The following is an 18214-nucleotide window of genomic DNA, read 5'->3' on the forward strand; positions in this document are numbered from 1 at the left end:
CCTGTCGCTGTGGGTCAGCTCACGCCACCGTGACTGTATGATGAGCAGTCTTTGGCCCTCTCAGCACGGCCGACGCGACAATCGGCATCGCTGATCATCTTGAGCTCCGCAGACAGCTGGCGCCAGCGCGCTGCATCCAGCGCTGCGCGTTGTGAACGGCGCGCAGAAAAGCGAGCATTGCAGAAGCGTTTGACGGGCGCGAAGACGCGGCATTTACTGCAGGTTAGTCCTCGCGCGCCAATGCCGCCTGGTTTTCGGACCGAATCAGGCCATCCCGGTCAATCAGCTACCCACAGCATCCCATGTCCGGTTGAGGGCGACCGCGTCACACAGCTGAGACCGCCTTCACCAGTGTCAGAGGCACGCAGCGACGAAAGCGCGAGCGGCACAGCTATGGCCGCTTGCAGCACGCCATCCGGGCAGCCAGAAGCTGTCATGTGCTATGCCTGCTTGAAGAGAAGGCCCCTCGCACGTGCGTGCAGAGCGAGCGACAGTCTGACGATGCATGCCGTGCTCACCCCGTGATGCTGCGCTTGCGAGGATGCCGCTGAGCTGAAGCCGTGCTCTGCGCAGCGTTCCTGTTGCTCGGAGGACTGACGGCGCGGGCGCAGGAGGGCAGCGGCTGCGTGCGCGGCACGCGGCGAAGGTGAAGACGCGCCTGTTGTCGCGGCGCGGCCGCGTCAATACAAATTTGATGCACGAAGTCGTAGTCGCGCGGCTGGGTTGTATTCACCCAGCTGTATTACGCGCGCGCGGCGCGCCTCCACTCCTTCCTTCTCTTCCACATCCTCCTCCGCCCTCGACTCCTGCGCGCACGCCCGTTCTCTAGCGGCTCCCAGCATCTCCAGCTCGCGTCCACGTCGTCAAGCCATACGCTGGAAAGCGTCGACTTCCCGAGGGCCAATAGCGCAGACGAGCCCTCGCCAATGCCAGACCACGACAGACCGGCGTCTGGGCCGGCGCTCTTTCGCGAGAGCTCTAGTGAGCCCGAAGACGAGCCCGCTGCCGCTGCAGCGTCTTCTTCGCGCGCGTGGATGTCCACTTCGGCCACGCCCGAGGAGGGCGAGGCAGCCGGCCCGGACGCGATGGACGTAGATGCGCAGGCCAGCGCTCCGGCCAGCCCCGTCGACGCCTCGCTGCCTGCCCCTTCCTCACCGCAGGCCCGGCGCTCGGCAAAGCCGTCGGCCTCTCGCCTGCCGGCAGGCTCGGACCCGAACCTGCTCGCCTCTCTCCCCGTCTACCTGTCCGCGTCTCTGCCGCAGTCCTCGCGCCTCTCGCTCTTCCAGTATCCCACGTACCCACGCGGCAGCCCGCTGCCAGTGCCTGACTCGGCACGGTCACGTGGACTGCGCGAGGCAGCGCGCTGGCGGCCCAAGGCGGACCGGGTGGAGGTTGAGCTGCCGCTAGACGTGCGGCAGACCGTCTACAACCTCGAAAAGGGACAGGAGATGGCGCGGGGCGCAGAGCACGGCGGCACGTTCGGCGAGAAGAAGGTCAAGAAGGAGCCAGGCAGCAGCAGAAGGGACCGCGAGCGCGAGAAGGAGAAGGACAAGGCGCCCAAGCGCCTGGAGAAGACTCGGCTCGAGAGTCAGCTGGTGCCGAACCAGACGCGCTACTTCGTCGGCGTCATTCGCGACGGTGAGTCAGGCTGTGCTTGTGTGGTAGCGGGAGCTCTACCAAGGGCTAAGAGCGGCTCCGTCGAGGACAGACTGCTGACGCCCGCGAACTGACTCAGGCGCACTGCACCTGACGCCGCTGGACTCGGTGCAGCAGATGCGCCCTTCGCTGCACTATCTCGACGGCATCGACACGCTCGAGCTCGCCGAGAAGAGGCGCTCCAAGGCCGGCTCAGACTCCGGATCGGGCTCGGAAGACGAAGGCGGCGCTGCTGCAGCTGCCGCCGCGGCCGCCGCGACCAAGAAAAAGGGCACGCTCAACGTCGTCGTCGGCATGGGTCCAAAGGACCAGAAGGACGGCCTGATGCAGAGCCAGCGCGATGCCGAGGCGGAGAAGTGGATCGAGCTGGAGTGGCGCAACAGCCTTGTGAGGGAGAACAGAAGCGGCGTCACCCTGCCACATTGCTGACCCACGCATCGGCAGAGCGACGAGGCCAGCAAGACGTTCGAGTCGCAGCTCTTCGCAAGCACCAAGGTGCCGCTCACCTGCACCACCAGGATGCGCGAGTTCCTGCCGGCAATCTGACCTTGATTGCAGCAACGTCGTCAGGCTACATCTCGCTGTCAGGCTGCTGCGGCTTCCGCTCGTCGAGGGCCAGGGCGCCCTTCAGACGCGATGCCCGCTGGCGCGCCGACTTGCCTGTCGAGAGGGAGCAGATCTGTCAGCTGGCGCACGAAGAGGGATCGAGGCGCTCTCGACACTCACCCAGCCAGGCCGCGGTGCGCACAGTCTTGAATTGTCTGCCTGAGTACGAGGGAGGTCAGCATGCGATGCGGATGTCGACTGCCGCGCTGTGACGCACTGCCGCGGTGCTGTCGCTTCAGCTCATCCCGGTCCGCCTTCCATCTGTGCAGCTTGCTGCGCAGGCCGTCGTCGGCTGGGTCCTGCTTCCCTGGTCCGGACGGCTGCTCCCCTGGTCCGGACGGCTGCGCCCCGGCAGCCTCGTCTTGAGTTTCCTCGGCGTTGCTCTCGCCCGCATCAGAATCTGCCTCGTCCGAGGCGTCGGATGCCTCGTCGTCGGACTTGGGCGCCGCCTTGGTGAAGTCGCCGTTGACATCGCTGCTGGCGTCCCGTCAGCCGCTGGTGGTCGCGTGCACTGCACTCCCGCAGCGACTCACCGCATTCCTGCGGCAACACACGCCTGCCACGCCTCGAGCACCGCTGCGCTGTCGCTGTGCTTGTCGAAGCGCAGGTGGACGCGGCCGACGCCGGACTTGAAGCTCAGACCCAGGCTCAGTGTTCCCACCCGCGTGCCGCCAAGCGCCTCGCCCTGCGCCGGGTCCCGATAGTCGCTGTAGTTCTGTGTGAGGCGGTGGAAGTCGTTGCCCTTCGCGCGCCACACCGGCAGCTCGATGTCCTCGCGCTCGTCGTCAATCAGGTCTTGCAGCCAGCTGCCGGACGGCGAGCAAGTGAGCACGCCTGCGAATGGATTGTGCGCCTGGGCACTCACACAATCGATAGCGCCGTCGTGCGCCTGATGCCGTATGCTGCTAGCGTGCGGAACTCCTACATCAAAGCGTCAGCCTCGACTGCGCACTGAAGTGCTCGGCGAGGCCGGCCACACGCACCACGACCAGCGGCGCCGCATAGCGTCTCCGAGCCGGAATCTTGAGGGGCAGGCGTTTCGCGTCGACGTGCCAGGTCACCGAGTCGTTGGCCTCGTCGAGATGCGAGTGCCGACTGCCCGAGATCCGCACCGCACCAGCCAGCGTGCGCAGGCGCAAGGACGCAAGGTGCAGGTCAGCGGCGCGTCCATCGGTGAAGTCGTGGATGCGTGGCGGAGCCTGGATGCGGACGGTGCCGATGTCGAAGCCCAGGCGGCTCTTCGTCTTGGTCAGCCCGAGCACAGGCCGGAAGAGCAGCGAGATTCGGACGCTTCCGCGGCCCACGCCGCCGCCGATCGGGAAGTACTGCGTGACCTGTGACGAGTGATTGCGGGCGAAAAGCTCAGCCAAACTGCAGATGGGAGGTTAGCAGGGAGGGTGCATGAGGCTTGCTCGCCCAGACTGACTTGATCGGCACAACACCCAGAATCGGATCGGACTCGCGGTTGCGCGAGTCGCGCAGGCAGATCATGATCATGCAGCGCTGCCAGTTTCGAATGAAGCGCCTGCGCGGGAGTGTGAGCGTCGTGGCGGGCAGCAGCGTCGAGTGAGCACTGACTCGGTACCCGTCTGGAAGAACGGGTTGGCGGCGAGATGCTTGGTACGGCTCCGGAAGACGCTGTTGGCGTAGTGGCTGAGCTTCGCGGCCGGGAAAGACCACACGGCGCCACTCACGTCTGCTCGTTGAGGATGATGGTGAAGTACGCGCTCGGACTCGACTCTTGGTCTCTCTCGTCCTGCACGTCTTCGATCGGCTGGCCGGGCTCGTGCGCCTGGCGCTGGCGCAGGCTCGTCTTCGTGCGCACGACCTCCAGGTCCTTGGCGTCGTGGATCTGGATGCTGAGGATGCCTGACGGTAGGGCCGGGTCCGGTGCTTCGAAGCGCACACCCTCCTCGCCATGGTGCGGTGCTTCGGCAGGTTGCGACGTGGCCTCGCACTCCTCTTCCTCTGGCGACGTCGACGCTTCTTGCTCAGGGGCAGAAGAGCCTGGCTTCTCTGAGCTTACGTCCGACGTATACTTACTAATGGCATCCTTGCGTCTGACGTTGTCGGCCTTGCGGTAGTAGCCCACCGACCAGTTGAGCACGCCCTGCTTCGAAGAGGTCGCAGTCCTGCCCATGAAGGGATCCTGTCGCCGCGTGAGCTGCCCGGGGTGATCGATGAGCTCGGCCGGATCAATCTCGATGCGGCCCAGCAGATCGTCCGCAGTCCTGGGGCAGGATGTCAGCGGCGGTGGACGAGGTGTCGAGGCGTCTGCTCCTTCTCACAGACGATCACTGTCCCACACGTTGATCTGCAGGCGCTCCTGGGCGCGGAGGGCGTCGGCGTGGAGCAGCAGCACGTGCCGCTCCTCCCAGATGGGGCTCAGATCGTCGACGGCAACGCGCGTCGCATAGGCAACCTTCTGCAGCCGGGACCACTGCAGAGTGCAGTACGGATCGCTCGAGCCTTTGCGGTCCTGCGGCGCCTGTCAGCGTGCCGTCGGCGCGCCTGAGCTGCTGACTCGACGCACCGACTTCTCCAGGTTCTCGGCGCCGTGGAACACCACCAGGATGACGCCGAGCGCATCGACCTCTCGCTTGATCTGGTCGCCGGCAACTGCCTCGCCAACTGCAAGAGGTCAAATGTGTATCAGGCAAAAGGCTGCGGAGACTCCAGGGGGGCGACGAACCGTCAATCGTCATGGAGGACGGCGCGACGTATTCAGCGACCGCCGCATCCTGATTCGGCTCGTCAGCTACGTGCCTCCGGCCGTCCGTGCGCACTCACAATCGAGCTCTGGATGAAGCCGGAAAGGATCGGAATGTTGTTGAGATTGACGCTCAGCGGCGTGACTGCGACTCTGCACCGCGGCAGGCCGGCAAAGGAGAACGTCACGTTCTGTCACGGGCGTCAGCCGCAGCCAGGGAGCGGGATGCGCCGGCCTTGTTACTCACTCCCACGAATGGCGCATCGGGCGTCAGCTGCACCCGGAGGCGCACCGTGCCCACGAAGCCCTGGATCTCTACCCAGACGGGCAAGGGAACCTGGGCCCATTTTCGGATGCCGAGGTGGAAGTGAATGAGGCTGCGCGTGTGGCGTGAGCAACGGCGCCTTTCGATCCGCAGGAAGTTGCTCACAGATGCGCGTTGCCGGCGCGCCCGAGCTTGCTACGTTGCGCATGATAGATGAGGGACAGCTCGAGGTTGACATACTGGCCGTTCTGCTCCTCCTTGCGGTGGTTGTCGTCTTGGTCAGAGTGCTTCTCCAGGTCCGCCTCGCTGTCGGACAGCACGCGCAGGGCTGTGACGCGAATCGGCGTCAGGCCCTGCGACACTTCAGCGACCTTGACGCCGTGGATGATCGAGGGAATAGAGGCACTGTGCTGCCGGGTCAGTGGGCGACTCATGGAGAGAGAAGGGCGCTACTGACGTCATGACATCTTCGAGGGTCCCGCCCATGGACTCGAACAGAGCCTCGTCGAGCACCGACCACAGTGCCGAGAGAAGCGTGTTCATCCATTCTGCGCGCAGACAGTCAGCGCGGGCGTGCGCTGCACACTGAGAGCGACTGACCAGCGCTCTCGAGAAGGCCGTCTCCGAGGGCAGGGCCATCTTTGCTGCCACCGCGTGCGCTGTGGGCTCGTCCCGCCTCTCGCGCCCAGCGCCGCTCGGCTGCGTTGTCGCGCAGCGTGCTCCAGACCCACCATCCAAGCCATGCATTGGCGATGAGCAGCGTGAGCGAGACGACGCTGAACGACTTCCAGAGCAATGCGCCTGCCCAGGCGAGCCAGAGCGGCCCGACGAGGCGGTGCAGGTGCAGCGGGCTCGCCGGCAGCGGCTCCTCCGGTGGGAACGGCATCGAGAGTATTGGGCCCTTCTCCTGCTGTGCGTCCAGTGCAGAATCTCCAGTCTGTGGCTTGCCCGACTGTTGGGCACGCTCGCTCCTGCGGGTCTCCGCCTCCTGCGCACGCAGGTACTCGCGCTTGCTTACTGACACGAGCGGTCAGCAGCAGCTGCGACACAGCGACGCGCACTGCTCACCGTCCTGGATCGTCACGTCCTTGCCGCTAATGGGGTCGTGCACGACCCGACTCTTGTTGCGCTTGCCGCGCCGAGGGGGCTGCGCCTGCTGCTGCTCGACCTCGCCGCCGGTGCCGGACCTGCCGCTCAGCGCGCGAAGCAGGCGGGCCTTGCCTGCTTCGCCGGCCTCCGCGCCCTTGGCACGTTCTGCCGAAGAGCGCTTCTCTCCGCTCGGCTGCGCCGCCTCCTGGTCGTCTGTATACTCGTCGTCGCTGTCGACTCTGCCGGCCAGCGTCTCTGACAGGGCCTGGCCGAAGAAGCTGGCAGGCGATTCAGGCGCCGGTCAGCCGCCGAGCCGGACAGCAGCCACGGCACCAACACACCGCTGGACGGAGGGGATCGGGTTTGCCTCGCTGTACACGTCGCGCATGTGGCGCGCCTTGCCGCGCTCGCGAGCGCCCGAGGATGATGACTCTTGCTTCGGCATACTCCCTGACGCAGACGTGCCTGGCACCGACATGTCGGCGCAGCACAGCGGGGCGGGTTGCTGCCGAGAGGCTCAGCTTGTGGGCGGGCGGGCGATGCTTGCAGCGGTGATGGTGGTGCAGAGGAGAGCCGGACCAGGCGCAGCTCTGGCGCCCCAGTGTAGTCAGCTGCTGCACCGGCCGCATGGGTTGCAGCAGGCCGGCTGCGGGAGCACAGAGTAAGAGTACCGCAGCATCAGCGTCGACAGCCGACAGGTGCAGCAGCGGCAGGCGGCAGGTGGCTTGCAGCCAAGCCGTGGCTTGAGGATCTTGCCGCGGCCTGCCGACGCCGGTGCCCCGGCAGGGCGGAATGCTCCTGCGCCGGCGTGCCAAGCGCCATGACGCACTTGCTAGGCGCGCACAGAGCACGCAAGGCACGGCAGCGGCCGCGTGCCAACGTCCCTCTCGGCTGCGGACGCCTGCGTCGCCTACGACAGCCTGCAGCGCTCGCTGCGTCTCGCTCAGACGGACTGCACATGCGACTTTGCATGCTGTGCTGCAACTGGAGTGTGGCCAGGGAAGCAAGCATGACATGCCGATGCGGCGGAATCGGGCTTGAGGCTCGGACAAATGCGCGTCTCTGCCGCGGCCTGGGCGGCGCGAGGTCGAGCTTGCTCCCACGCACGGGCCGTGCAGCCTGGCGGGCAGGCTGCGCGCCTGAGCGGCCGACCCCGGACTGCGCGGCCGCTCCTCTCCACACAACGCCCGCCGCCGCCGCCGTCTCTCTTTACATCTCACAATCCCACTTGGGCCTCACCCTTGCGCTCATGACTCCCCGCGCGCGCACTGCGACGCATGCTGGGAGCTGGTACGAGGCAGATGCCCCGCGTCTGGGACAGCAGCTCGAGGGCTGGCTCGCTCGCGTCGATGCCTCGCAAATCCCGCCGCCCGGTCGCAGCGCAGCGGACATGAGCTCGCCGGCATCGTCAAACAGCAGCGCCGCGGCTCCACTGCATCTGCCCGCAGATGGCGCCAAGGCTGTGATTGCTCCGTGAGTACGCCGTAGAGGCCCCGCCTGTGCTGTGCGGTGCACCCGCTCGTGCTGATGCATTGAGCCGCAGACACGCCGGCTACTCGTACTCGGGCCCTGCCGCGGCGTGGGCTTACGCAGCCATTCCGACGTCAGCCATGTGCGTCAGGGCTTGTCTCGCCTCTCCAACCGGCTCACTCTGTGCTGCTCGCACAGCAAACGCGTGTTTGTCCTCGGTCCCTCGCATCACGTCTACCTCGACGGCTGCGCGCTGAGCAAGTGTGCGACGTACAAGACACCGCTCGGCGATCTGCCACTCGATCTCGAGAGTGAGCTGAGTGGCCTGCGAGACAGGACTGTGCTGATAGGCGTACCCAGCGATTGCTGAGCTGCGTGCGTCTGGCGAGTTCAGCGACATGTCGCAGGACACCGACGAGCAGGAGCACAGCATTGAGCTGCATCTGCCGTACATCCGCCACGTCTGGAAAGAGTACGTACATCGCTGTGCTACGACAGGACGACTTGTTCGCTGACGTAGACCCTAGCGACGCAATCAAGATTGTGCCGATTCTGATCGGCTCGATCTCGTCGTCGAAAGAGGCGCACTACGGCCAGCTCCTTGCGCCGTATCTGGCAGATAGCGAGACGTTCTTCGTCGTCAGCTCGGACTTCTGCCACTGGTGAGGCGCGCTGACAGGGATTGTCGACATGTCCTGACGCCGCCGCACAGGGGCCAGCGTTTTAGCTACACGCGCTACGAGGCCGCTCCGGGCAAGCCCGTCTCTCTCAGCAGCCGCGTCGCGCCCGCGCCAGAGGTGCCGATCCACACGTCCATCCGGCGCCTGGATGCGCGGGGCATGGCGGCGATTACCTTTCCTGCTCGCGAGAGTGCGGACGACGCCGCGGACGCCGCCTCGAGCTCGGGCGACGCCGATGGTAAGACGGCAAGCGAGGCTCAGTCGGCCTTCCGGCAGTACCTCAAGGACACGCGCAACACGATCTGCGGTCGCCATCCCATCGGCGTGCTGCTGGGCGCGCTGAGCGCCCTCGAGGAGGCGCACGGGCAGCAGGCCGAGTGCCGCTTCACACGCTACGAGGTGAGTCGGGCGTCGTCTGCTGCACCGCCCGCCCTGACGCGGCCCGCAGCAAAGCTCGCAGTGCCTGCGTGCGAGCGACAGCAGCGTCTCGTACGCCAGCGCCGTCGTGCGCTTTCTGTAGGGCGGCGTGAGAGAGGTGGTATACCGTGCAGCAGCAGGCGTCTCAGAGTAATATACAGATCGTCGCCAGTCGTGTGAGGCGCAGAGCACACAGCCGAGGCGGGCCTCAGAAGAAGCCCCACTTGCTCGACGAGTTGCGCGCGGGCATTTGCTTTTCCTGGTACACCTTGACGAGCGAGTCGAGCTTGTCCATGACCTGCGGCGGCGTGTCAGCGCGGAGACGCGCGTGAGGCGGCGGGGCACTCACCATTTCCAGCTTCTCCTTGCGCTGCTGCAGGTCGAGATGCTTGCGCACCGCCGGATTCTCGCGCGCAAACGCGGTGAGCTCCTCCTTGCCCAGGTCGTACACGAGGTGGCTGTCGATCTCGCGCGGGAACTGGTAGAAGAACTCGGCGAGCAGCTCGATGTTGATGAACATGACGGCCGTGTAGGAGAGCTTGTCCGCGACGACGTTGAGGAAGGCCTCGGGGCAGAACGCCTTGGCGTCCGGGCCGGCCTTGCAGCGCTTCGCCTTGAGCGCGGCCAGGCGCAGCTTCAGGATGGACGCGCGCTCCGCCAGGAACGCCGACTCGCGCGCCTTGGACAGCAGCGCCGAGTTGTAGTCCGGCCGCGTCGGGTCCGACTCGTCGTCGAGCGCGAGCTGCTCGTCCGCCGGCGAGCCGCCCTCGCCCGCTGCCTCGCGCGCGCGCAGGCGCGCCACGGCCGCCTTGCGGCTCCGCTCGTCCTGGTTCTTGACGTGCGCCTCGGCGTCACGCAGGCGCGCCTTGCCCACCGTCTTGACAATTCTGCTGCGCGCCTCGTCGCACATGCTCAGCTCGCGCTCGAGCAGCTCGTACGAGCGCCGCCGGCCGTCTTCCCACTCGCCTGCCGCCACCTCGACCTCGTACTTGTACGGCTTGATGCAGTTCTCCACCTGGTCGGATGTGATGCCGAAGCGCTCGCGCAAGATCGAGCTCGCAAAGCCGGCGATGCGTGCGGCCGCGTCGGGGTGGTGGTTGAACGGCTCGGCCGACGCGAGGCCCTCGATGTGCGCGCGGACCGCGTCGGCGACGAGCTGCGTGCTTGTGCGCCCGATGCCGCTCTTCGTCAGCGCACTCGCGCTGGCCTCGAGCTTGTACTGCCAGTAGCGGTCGAGGTCGTCGGGCGAGAGGCGCGAGTTGGCAGCGAGCTCGCCGAGCTCCTTGGCGCGCCCGTCGGTCCAGTACATCTGCGCGAGGATGTCGAGCACCTTGTCGTCGAGCGCCGAGCGGAGCAGCGCGCGCACCTCGGGCTTGCCAAAGCCAGCGGCTAGGTCCTTGAAGCGCAGCTTGAGCGCGTCCATCGTCTCGGCAACGTAGCTCTCGGCAGAGATGACGCGGTCGTTGTACTGCACCTTGAACTGGTACGCCGCCTCCTCCTGCTCGAGCTGCACGGCGTTGGCGATCGAGTGCAGGTTCGAGCCCATGCTCTCCTCGAGCACACTCATCAGCCGGCGGCGCAGCGTGTCGGTCCCGACGAGTGGCGCCTGCCCGGCGTTGCGCCCGCGCACGGGTGCCGTCTTGAAGTGCTCTGCGTTTGCGTCGAAGAAGGCAGCTTCGCTCTGCAGCACGGCGCTGGTGAGGTTGCCCTCGCCTGACGCCGAGTTGTGCCCGCGCTTGCTCGTGAACGCGCCAAGCTTGGCGCGGCACACGACGCCGATGTAGCCGAGCGCCAGCGGATACTTGTTGTTGCGCAGGATCGCAGCGCCCTCCTCCGGCGGAACGAGGTCGAGCTTCGTCACGACTCCGATGGTGCGCAGGCCCAGCGGGTCGACCTTGCGGCTGGCACGCAGCGCGGGCGAGTTGGCCAGGTCGACGTCGGCGGCGCACACGGCGAGGATGATGTTGGGCTCGCGGATGTACTTGTCGCACAGCCCGGCAATCTTCTCGCGCAGCTCGTCGGGCTGGTCGAGCCCGGCCAGCTGCACATAGCCCGGCAGGTCGATGAGCGTCAGGTCCGGCACGTGCGGCGAGTAGATGCGCAGCTCGATGGGCTCGTCCGACACGCATTGCGCCGCGGGCACGGCCATGTTGAGCTCGAAGAGTGTCTTTTGCACCGCGCGGAAATCGGTCATGCGTCCGAGGCCCAGCCCCGGGAATTCGCCGTACTCGACGGGCGCGCCGCCGCCGTCGGCGTCCGTGCGGATGAGCGTGAGCTCGATGGGGCGCCGCGTCACCATGTTGTTGCCCTTGGGCAGGAACTCGTGCCCGACGATGGCCTCGAGCACCGAGCTCTTGCCCGACGACTGCGAGCCAATGACGACGATCGACGGCAGCGTGAGCGTGTCGTCGGCGTGGTCGATGGACTTGAGGATGTTGCGGACCTCGATCAGCTTGCGCGTGAGCATCTGCAGCTCGGCCGTCGAGCTCGCCACGCCCTCCTCGCCGGAGTCGGCGTTGGCTACCGCAGCACTGACGCTTGTCGCGGCAAGCGCAGCAGCTCCGGCGCCACTGCCCGGCCCGCCACCCGCGCCGCCGCTGCTGCCGCCGGACTGCTGCCGCTCCCGCTGTGCCAGCTCCTCCTGCTCCACCGCCTCGGCGCGGGCGGCAGCCTTGGCCTGCACCGAGGCCCACCAGGACTTGAGCGACGCAGGCAGCTCGGGGCCCTCGATGGACTCGAGCCGCGCAGTGAGCCCAGCGAGGGTGTCCTGAGCCGAGGCCAGCGCCTCGCTCGACATGGTGCCGAGGGCGCCGGCAGCCTCGCTCGCGCTCGAGCTCGCGCGCGAGAAGGCGTCGCCGAGGAAGCCGCGGAACTCTGCAGCAGCCAGAGTGAGCCGCGCGGCCGTGCGTGGCGTGGCAGGCTACTCACCATCGACCTTGTAGTTGGCGTACGCCAGGGCGCCTCCTGCTGCGCCAAAAGCGTACGCAGGCACGCGGAAGGCGCGCAGAGCAGCTCGTGGGACGGAGCTGAAGCTCAGAGCGCGAACGTGCATGCCACGCGCCACGACGGCGTGCGTGTTGGCTGCGAAGAGGCCGCGCGACGGCGGGAGAGGGCGGCGCAGCTGGAGCGACGGGCGCAGGGCCCCGATGCCTTCGCTGCGCCACGCGAGGGGCCGCGAGGCGCGAGCAAGGCGCGCGACCGTGGCCATCGTGAGGGTGGAGGAGGCGGTCTGCGCGCTGTTGCGCGTCTACACCGGAAGGGTTCGGTGCGCGACCACGGGCGGGCCGAGCGGCGGTCTGCACAGGCGGGCGGGCGTGAGATGCTCACGGCTGCGCGCCGCAGGTTGGAGGAGAGCGAGGTCGCGCAGCGTGAGCTTCACGCGGGTGCTGAGGGGTGGTGGTGGGTGCTGAGGCAGCGGCCCAGAAATGCAGCGGCACGGGCCCGGGTGTGGCAGATCTCGCTCGTGCTGCGCAGTCGATAGTCGGGCCGCGGCATTGTATTCAGCCGCGCGCCCTTGCTGTATTCGCCGCGCCGCGTTTTGTAATGCGGGCGCGCCGCCACTCTTGCTGCATGCGGGGCGCGCCGCTTGCCTCGCTACCACCACACCGCACCAGCTCCCGACAGCCTCAAATCCACAGCAGCCGCTGCTGCCTGACGGACTGCAAGCTTTCACCCCCTCTGCGCACTTCGTCTCTCATTTCACGATGCCCAAGGCAGAGGCCGGCAGCGCGTGAGTGCGCCTGCCGCACGCGCCCCGACGCACGCTCACACCCCGCCCCTCCACAGCAAGGCGGTGGGCAATGCCATGAAGGCCAAGGGCCTCACGAAGCTGCGCTTCTACTGCCAGGTGCGTGTGACAGGCCCGCCATCATCGACTCTGCTGCGTCGCTGACACAATCCCGCACAGCTATGTGCGAAGCCCTGCCGCGACGAGAATGGCTACAAGTGCCACATTGAGAGCGAGGCGCACATGCGCCAGATGACGGCGCTGGGCGGCAGCGCGGGCAAGGTCATCGACCGCTTCTCGCAGCAGTTCCAGAGCGAGTTTGTGCAGCTCCTCAGCCGCCGGTGAGTGTTGCAAGAGGCCAACAGGCCAACAGTGGCGGCGCGTGGCCTGCTGTGCTCTGTGGAGCGAGATCGCACTCGCCTCGCACACCGCTTCGCGCTGCATGCACTGACGCCACTGCGCAGGTACGGAACACGCCGCATCCGTGCGAACCTCGTCTACCAGGAGTTCATCCAGGAGCGCCACCATCTGCACATGAACGCGACGCGCTGGACGTCGCTCTCGTCGTTTGTCAAGCACCTCGGGCGCGAGGGCGTTGTGCGCGCGGAGGAGAACGAGAAGGGCTGGTTCATTGAATGGGTCGACAACTCGCCGGCGGCGCTCGCGCGGCAGGATGCGCTGCAGAAGATGAACCGCGCCAAGATCGACGAGGAGACGCGCGGCCGCAAGTATCTGCAGGAGCAGATCGAGCGTGCGAAGCGCGAGCAGGGCGACGACCGCGCGGACGCCGCAGCGCCCGAGGCTGGCCTGCAGCGCGACGGCGATGCGCCGATCCGCATTGGCATCTCGCTGAAGCCCAAGGCAGATGCGGACACGTCCAGCAGCGCCGCGTCCGGCAGCGGCACGTCCGCGCCCGAGGCGACCGGTGGCCCATCGCAGAGCGCGCCCGCCAGCGCACCGGCGCCGCTCAAGCTCGGCCTGGTCAGCAGCGCCAAGGCGCAGCCGGCCGTGCGTCCCAATGCCTTTAAGGCTGCGTCGTCGTCGTCGAGCAAGGCCGCGTCCGGCTCGGGCCCAGGCGCCGGCCGCTCGAGCATGACGGCCGCCGAGCGCATCATGGCCGAGGAGCAGGAGCAGCGGCAGAAGCGCGAGAGCTTCGGGCCGCAGCCGAGCGCCAAGCGCATGCGCATGTAGTCGCAGCCCGGCGTGCCCGGCGCATGTAGTACAAGTCTCAATTGATACCCTAGCCGATGACGAGCACCACGGCGTCGCCTGCGCGCAGCTGGTACCACTCGAGGGCCTTGCTCTTCTGGTCGAGGGGGAACACGATGGGAGCGTCACCTGGGTTGAGAGCGTCTCCTGCGGCGGGGCCAGCGCCAGCGAGAGCTCCATCTGCGCCGGGGCCAGCCTGCGGCGCCAGCATGGCCCACATCTCGCGGATCGCCTTTTTGTCCGGCAGGCCCGCCGCCTTGGCCAGCTTGGTGCGGAGCAGGCGCAGCGCCGTCGTGGGCAGCACGCGCACGGTCGTGGTGGACACTGGGGTGAGGTGCGGCGGCTCGGCGGCGGGTGCGGCCGGCGACACGTGGAGCGTGAGCTCTGCGGCGGGGTCAGCGAGTGCGCGGCGTGGGCGGCGTCGGCACATACCGATGAGCTTGCTCTGCAGCAGATCGGCCTTGCCGGGTGCGTGCGCCACGACGCCGTGCCCTGGAAAGCGTACACCTGGTGAGGGGCAAGCGTGGCGTGCGTTCTGCGGCGGACTCACGCTGCTTGAGCTCGGGATAGCGGGGATGCGGGACGGTCCGCTGCGCGTCGGAGGCATCGGGCATGTCGGATGTGATCCGCGAGAGATAGAAGCGCTCTGCCTCTTTGCGCTCCTCTGGGTGCACCGCCGTGCCGTTAAGCTGGGTCAGGCCGCCGAGGCGCGCAATAGCAAGCGAGCGCAGCTCTTCGGCTAGTGAGAGTCAGCTTTGCGTGGAACACGATGTCTCTGGCGATTCCCCGGCGACTCACTGCTCGCCAGTGGGCAAAGCGTGCCGCCGAGTGCCAGGCTTGAAAGGCCAGCGCGGGCATGCGCGTCTGCCCCGCTGGCGGACCCGCTTGGATCTTCCGCCGGACCGCTGCGCAGCCACATGTCGAGCGCCTCGAGGTCGCTCCAGCGCGCCAGGGGCACGTCGATGAGCGAGATGTGCTTCAGCGACGGAAAGAGGCGCTCGCCCGCGAGCTCGGCCGCCGACGGCGTGGAAATCGCGTGTATTGGATTTGAGGACAAGACGAGACGCTCGAGCCTGCTGGAGTGAGAGGGTGGCGAGGTGCGGCGGCGGCAAACACTCACGCGGGCAGTCTGGCGAGGGCGTCGACGATGTCGCGCCAGCACGTGAGGCCGTTGCCCTCGAGGTTGAGTGTCTGCAAGCTGCCAAAGACTGGCAGGCGCGGCGCCTCGCGAGCGTGTGACAGCTTGCCAATGTCGTTGAAGCCGAGCTGGAGTGTCTCGAGGGCCGGAAACGAAGCGGCGAGGTCGCAGAGCTGCCGCCGGTCTCAGCGGAAGAGTGACGATTGTACACGCAGCACTCACGGTATCCCAGCCGAGCAGACACCTGTCCAGGCCGAGGTCTCTCACGGCAGCAAAGCCGGGCAGAACAGCCGCTCCTTGCTCATGCTCGAGGCGGTTGCAGCTGTGCGCGTGCCCGTCAGCAGTCGCGCCGCAGCGTGTCCGCGCCACGCACTGACTGGAGCACCAGCGTGTCGAGCTGCCGCAGCTCGCGCGTGATGAGCGACAGCTCCTGCCACGACGGCAGCAGCGAGCGCGAGAGGTCCAGCCAGCGCACGTCTGGCCCGTCGTCAGCCAGGCGTCACTGCACACTCGCATGCTTGACTCACTCGGACACGTCTCTGCAATGCGCCCTGCCTGCTCGCCCTCGCCAAACGCCCTGGCGACCTCGGCGGCGCCGTCTGCATCATCCTCCGCCCGCCAGCCGCCCAGGCCGACCTGGCGCAGCCGCGACAGGCGCGACACGCGCTGCGACACGGCGTCCATGTTAGGCGCCTCGATTTCGATGTCGGCCAGGTTGCGGCGCGAGAACCGGGGGGCGGGGTGTGTCGTGGTGGGTGTTGTCTGCGGCGCGGCGGGAAGGTACTTGGCGCCGAGCGCGGCGAGGAAGGACGTGCCAAACGAGAGCTTGGCGCTCGGGCGCAGAAAGGAGCCCGCTCGCGGCGAGCTGTTGCGGCTCAGCAGCGTCGGCGACCCCACCACGCTGCACTCACCGAGTGCTGAAGTACCGCACGCCGGCGTGCGAGCCGTCGTGCTTGCCGCGCGACGGCTCGTCCCACTCGACGCCAAGCCAGGTGCCCGCGGCGGGCGGCACGGCGCCGACGTAGCGCACCGTCCCGCGGTCCGCACCGAGGGCGAAGCGTGCCCCGACGGCGGGAAGAGTGTGACGTGCGGCAGCGCCAGCTGCAGCAGCATCTGCGGCGGGTGCATCGCCGAGCGCCGCCGCAGGGCGAGATATTGGAAGAGCGTCTGCGCTCATGCGTGCGTGTGTGTGGAGAGGAAGAAGGAGCGCGCGAGGGAGGCTACTCTAGCGCGGCGCGGCGAGGCGGTGCGAGGCAAGTGCATGGCTTGTGCGCGCACTTTGGCCGCACCGCCGCGCCGCCGCGCGCGCCACGCGAATAAGAATTCCCGCCTTGTCGCACTCCAGCATTCGCACCCTCACCATCGCTCGTCGCACCCGCACCTGCGTCCCCGCCGCTCCGCCCTCCTCCGCACCGCGCACGCACCCTTCTCGTCGCAGCCTCGTGCGTGCGCGCCAGGCCGTCAGCGCTCGCCGCTCCCTGGCGCAGGCGCATGCGCGCATCGGCATCACGCCGCCACCCTCGCCAGCCGGGCGCGCGCATCCGCACCACGCCGCCCTCGCGCGAGCATCGGCACCACGCCGCCCTCGCGCGAGCGCCGCCACCACGAGCGCTGCCACCTTGAGCGCCGCCACCACGAGCGCTGCCACCTCGAGCGCCGCCGTCGCGGCCACTGACCGCCGCCGTCCCAATTGCAGACGAGAGCCGCCGCCCAGATCGTCGCGGCCGTCGAGCGCCGCCGCCCGACCGCAGACGTCGAGAGAGAGTGAGTACATGCTGCGAGTGTCGTGCTTGCGTGTCGTCTCTCCTGCTGCGTGCCGCCGAGTTTGGTCAGTCGGTCTCGTCGCCGTCTGCCCCCGGGATAACCCGGTCTCTTGTGCGCTGCATCGAGGGCCTGCTCGCTATCCAGGGATGAGGGTCGGCGGCGAGCGTGGGCGGCTGTGCATCGATTCGGCCGGGTGATGTGCTTGGCGGGGCGTCTTCTACTGCAGCTCAGTGTGCTCGCCTTCCTGGCGGTCGTGCTGCGCGGGTGATGCGTCTGCGGTCCTGTGTATCTCCTGGGCGTCTAAGGGTGTGTGTCTGCTCTCTCTCGTCGTCGGCTCCCACGGGAATGTGACCCGGTCTCTGGTGCGCCTCCGTCGTCTCGAGCACGTCGCTGACGCCCCTGCCACTTCCCTCCCCCACATGCCGCCGGCGCAGGGCGCGAGAGTGTGGCAGACTGCGGTCTGCCACTGCGCGGCGCGAGGATGGAGCGGGCAGTATGTAGCCGTGGCACCGCTCGCGACCTGCTCACTGCCGTGCCGCACCCCTCTCGTTAGTCACGCTCGTCGTCGTCGGTCATCCTCGCCCCATGTGCCCTCCATTCGCATCCTCTCGCACCCCCTCTGTGTAAAATCCCGGGGCCGACGTAACACCCTGAAATCTAGATGCGTTTGTCTTTGCCGCGCCGCGCCGCGGCAGAGACGCGTCGTCGAGGGTCAGGACGCGTCTCGAGATGATGACGCCGCCTCGAATACTGGCGCAATCGCTTAGCCCTTGTGTGGGCAGCTGCGCCTGGGTGGCCTGTGAATATTGAGCACAAAAGCTAAGCTTCAGGCCTTGCGGCAGCCAAGGGGGAGGCAGCGGGGAAAATGGAGTTTGGGCGTCGAGGCCAATGCCTCATCTTGCGCAGCCTCCCCCGCCGCCCACGGCAACAGCAGGGCTTAGTTTTTATGCTCAAAACCCTGCCCATGCCAGCATCTACCGGCCCTGCCTGTGGCGAGCCGATCCGATCACTTGTTACCTTGTTGTCACCATCTTGACGCGTATCATCGCCCCCTCAGCCAGCCAAAAAAAAGTTGCTCGACATGCACCTGCCAAAACTTCGACTTTCTTGGATTTTGATAGCATATATTGTCACGGCATATGCAGTCTAGGACGTTGGAGATTGTTTTTGGCGCAGAGCGCCTTACAATGCCATCCCTGGCAGGGTTACATAGCGCCACTTTGGCCATGTGTAGGTCACCCCCATGCGCAGGCATGACAGGATTTGCTAAGCTTTTGACTTAGCAGAATCTGTTGTCATCACCCAAAAACAGGTCTGGCGCGTAACTCTTGGCTGGTGAGCTCAAAATAATTGGCTTAACCCTAGGGCTGTTTCCTGCTTTGGGTTAGGGGTTAGGGTTAGGGTTAGGGTTAGGGTTAGGGTTAGGGTTAGGGTTAGGGTTAGGGTTAGGGTTAGGGTTAGGGTTAGGGTTAGGGTTAGGGTT

General features: G+C 67.0%; 6 protein-coding genes across 6 annotated transcripts; 3 read left to right on the forward strand and 3 right to left on the reverse strand.

Moving 5' to 3' along the window:
- Positions 1-1085: 1085 nt before the first annotated feature.
- FA09DRAFT_334387 (hypothetical protein) lies at positions 1086-2202 on the forward strand (the record flags this gene model as incomplete). The annotated part of the gene is made up of 3 exons (XM_025743727.1): positions 1086-1638; positions 1736-2043; positions 2101-2202. The coding sequence occupies 3 exons, from the start codon at positions 1086-1088 to the stop codon at positions 2200-2202; spliced, it is 963 nt and encodes a 320-aa protein (XP_025598322.1).
- On the reverse strand, positions 2184-7044 carry FA09DRAFT_319086 (hypothetical protein). The gene is made up of 19 exons (XM_025740924.1): positions 6668-7044; positions 6306-6604; positions 5838-6254; positions 5695-5785; positions 5403-5642; positions 5220-5349; positions 5053-5163; positions 4955-5003; positions 4796-4893; positions 4551-4741; positions 3957-4493; positions 3841-3900; positions 3689-3787; positions 3246-3633; positions 3128-3183; positions 2796-3068; positions 2480-2736; positions 2383-2421; positions 2184-2316 (listed from the first exon to the last, which is right to left on the reverse strand). The coding sequence occupies exons 1-19, from the start codon at positions 6802-6804 to the stop codon at positions 2228-2230; spliced, it is 3561 nt and encodes a 1186-aa protein (XP_025598323.1). The 5' UTR covers positions 6805-7044; the 3' UTR covers positions 2184-2227.
- A 462-nt stretch (positions 7045-7506) lies between these two features.
- On the forward strand, positions 7507-9354 carry FA09DRAFT_360838 (UPF0103-domain-containing protein). The gene is made up of 7 exons (XM_025745278.1): positions 7507-7799; positions 7870-7938; positions 7995-8107; positions 8157-8268; positions 8324-8458; positions 8509-8875; positions 8925-9354. Exons 1-7 carry the CDS (start codon positions 7576-7578, stop codon positions 8994-8996), a joined length of 1092 nt encoding a protein of 363 aa, XP_025598324.1. The 5' UTR covers positions 7507-7575; the 3' UTR covers positions 8997-9354.
- On the reverse strand, positions 8999-12297 carry FA09DRAFT_330205 (hypothetical protein). The gene is made up of 3 exons (XM_025742511.1): positions 11822-12297; positions 9243-11767; positions 8999-9191 (listed from the first exon to the last, which is right to left on the reverse strand). Exons 1-3 carry the CDS (start codon positions 12099-12101, stop codon positions 9102-9104), a joined length of 2895 nt encoding a protein of 964 aa, XP_025598325.1. The 5' UTR covers positions 12102-12297; the 3' UTR covers positions 8999-9101.
- Positions 12298-12476: 179 nt separating this feature from the next.
- FA09DRAFT_330206 (hypothetical protein) lies at positions 12477-13880 on the forward strand. The gene is made up of 4 exons (XM_025742512.1): positions 12477-12623; positions 12680-12740; positions 12801-12961; positions 13085-13880. Exons 1-4 carry the CDS (start codon positions 12598-12600, stop codon positions 13809-13811), a joined length of 975 nt encoding a protein of 324 aa, XP_025598326.1. The 5' UTR covers positions 12477-12597; the 3' UTR covers positions 13812-13880.
- FA09DRAFT_339011 (hypothetical protein) lies at positions 13861-16144 on the reverse strand (the record flags this gene model as incomplete). The annotated part of the gene is made up of 9 exons (XM_025744165.1): positions 13861-14213; positions 14262-14321; positions 14380-14568; positions 14628-14902; positions 14950-15140; positions 15190-15289; positions 15345-15444; positions 15495-15832; positions 15879-16144. 9 exons carry the CDS (start codon positions 16142-16144, stop codon positions 13861-13863), a joined length of 1872 nt encoding a protein of 623 aa, XP_025598327.1.
- Between the last annotated feature and the right edge of the window lie 2070 nt (positions 16145-18214).

This window comes from Tilletiopsis washingtonensis, assembly GCF_003144115.1.
Source record: "Tilletiopsis washingtonensis strain MCA 4186 unplaced genomic scaffold FA09scaffold_11, whole genome shotgun sequence".
Taxonomy (NCBI): Eukaryota; Fungi; Basidiomycota; class Exobasidiomycetes; order Entylomatales; genus Tilletiopsis; species Tilletiopsis washingtonensis.

Coding starts and splice junctions, on each gene's coding strand:
- FA09DRAFT_330206 (XM_025742512.1), top strand. CDS start 12,598: ATGCCCAAGGCAGAGGCCGGCAGCGC. Junction 12,624..12,679: donor AAGGCAGAGGCCGGCAGCGC/GTGAGTGCGCCT, acceptor GCCCCTCCACAG/CAAGGCGGTGGGCAATGCCA. Junction 12,741..12,800: donor AGCTGCGCTTCTACTGCCAG/GTGCGTGTGACA, acceptor AATCCCGCACAG/CTATGTGCGAAGCCCTGCCG.
- FA09DRAFT_360838 (XM_025745278.1), top strand. CDS start 7,576: ATGACTCCCCGCGCGCGCACTGCGACGCATGCTGGGAGCTGGTACGAG. Junction 7,939..7,994: donor GCCATTCCGACGTCAGCCAT/GTGCGTCAGGGC, acceptor CTGCTCGCACAG/CAAACGCGTGTTTGTCCTCG. Junction 8,459..8,508: donor AGCTCGGACTTCTGCCACTG/GTGAGGCGCGCT, acceptor GCCGCCGCACAG/GGGCCAGCGTTTTAGCTACA.
- FA09DRAFT_330205 (XM_025742511.1), bottom strand. CDS start 12,101: ATGGCCACGGTCGCGCGCCTTGCTCGCGCCTCGCGGCCCCTCGCGTGG. Junction 11,768..11,821: donor CGCCAACTACAAGGTCGATG/GTGAGTAGCCTG, acceptor TGGCTGCTGCAG/AGTTCCGCGGCTTCCTCGGC. Junction 9,192..9,242: donor GCAAGGAGAAGCTGGAAATG/GTGAGTGCCCCG, acceptor ACGCCGCCGCAG/GTCATGGACAAGCTCGACTC.
- FA09DRAFT_319086 (XM_025740924.1), bottom strand. CDS start 6,804: ATGTCGGTGCCAGGCACGTCTGCGTCAGGGAGTATGCCGAAGCAAGAG. Junction 5,786..5,837: donor CGGCCTTCTCGAGAGCGCTG/GTCAGTCGCTCT, acceptor GTCTGCGCGCAG/AATGGATGAACACGCTTCTC. Junction 4,742..4,795: donor CCGAGAACCTGGAGAAGTCG/GTGCGTCGAGTC, acceptor CAGGCGCCGCAG/GACCGCAAAGGCTCGAGCGA.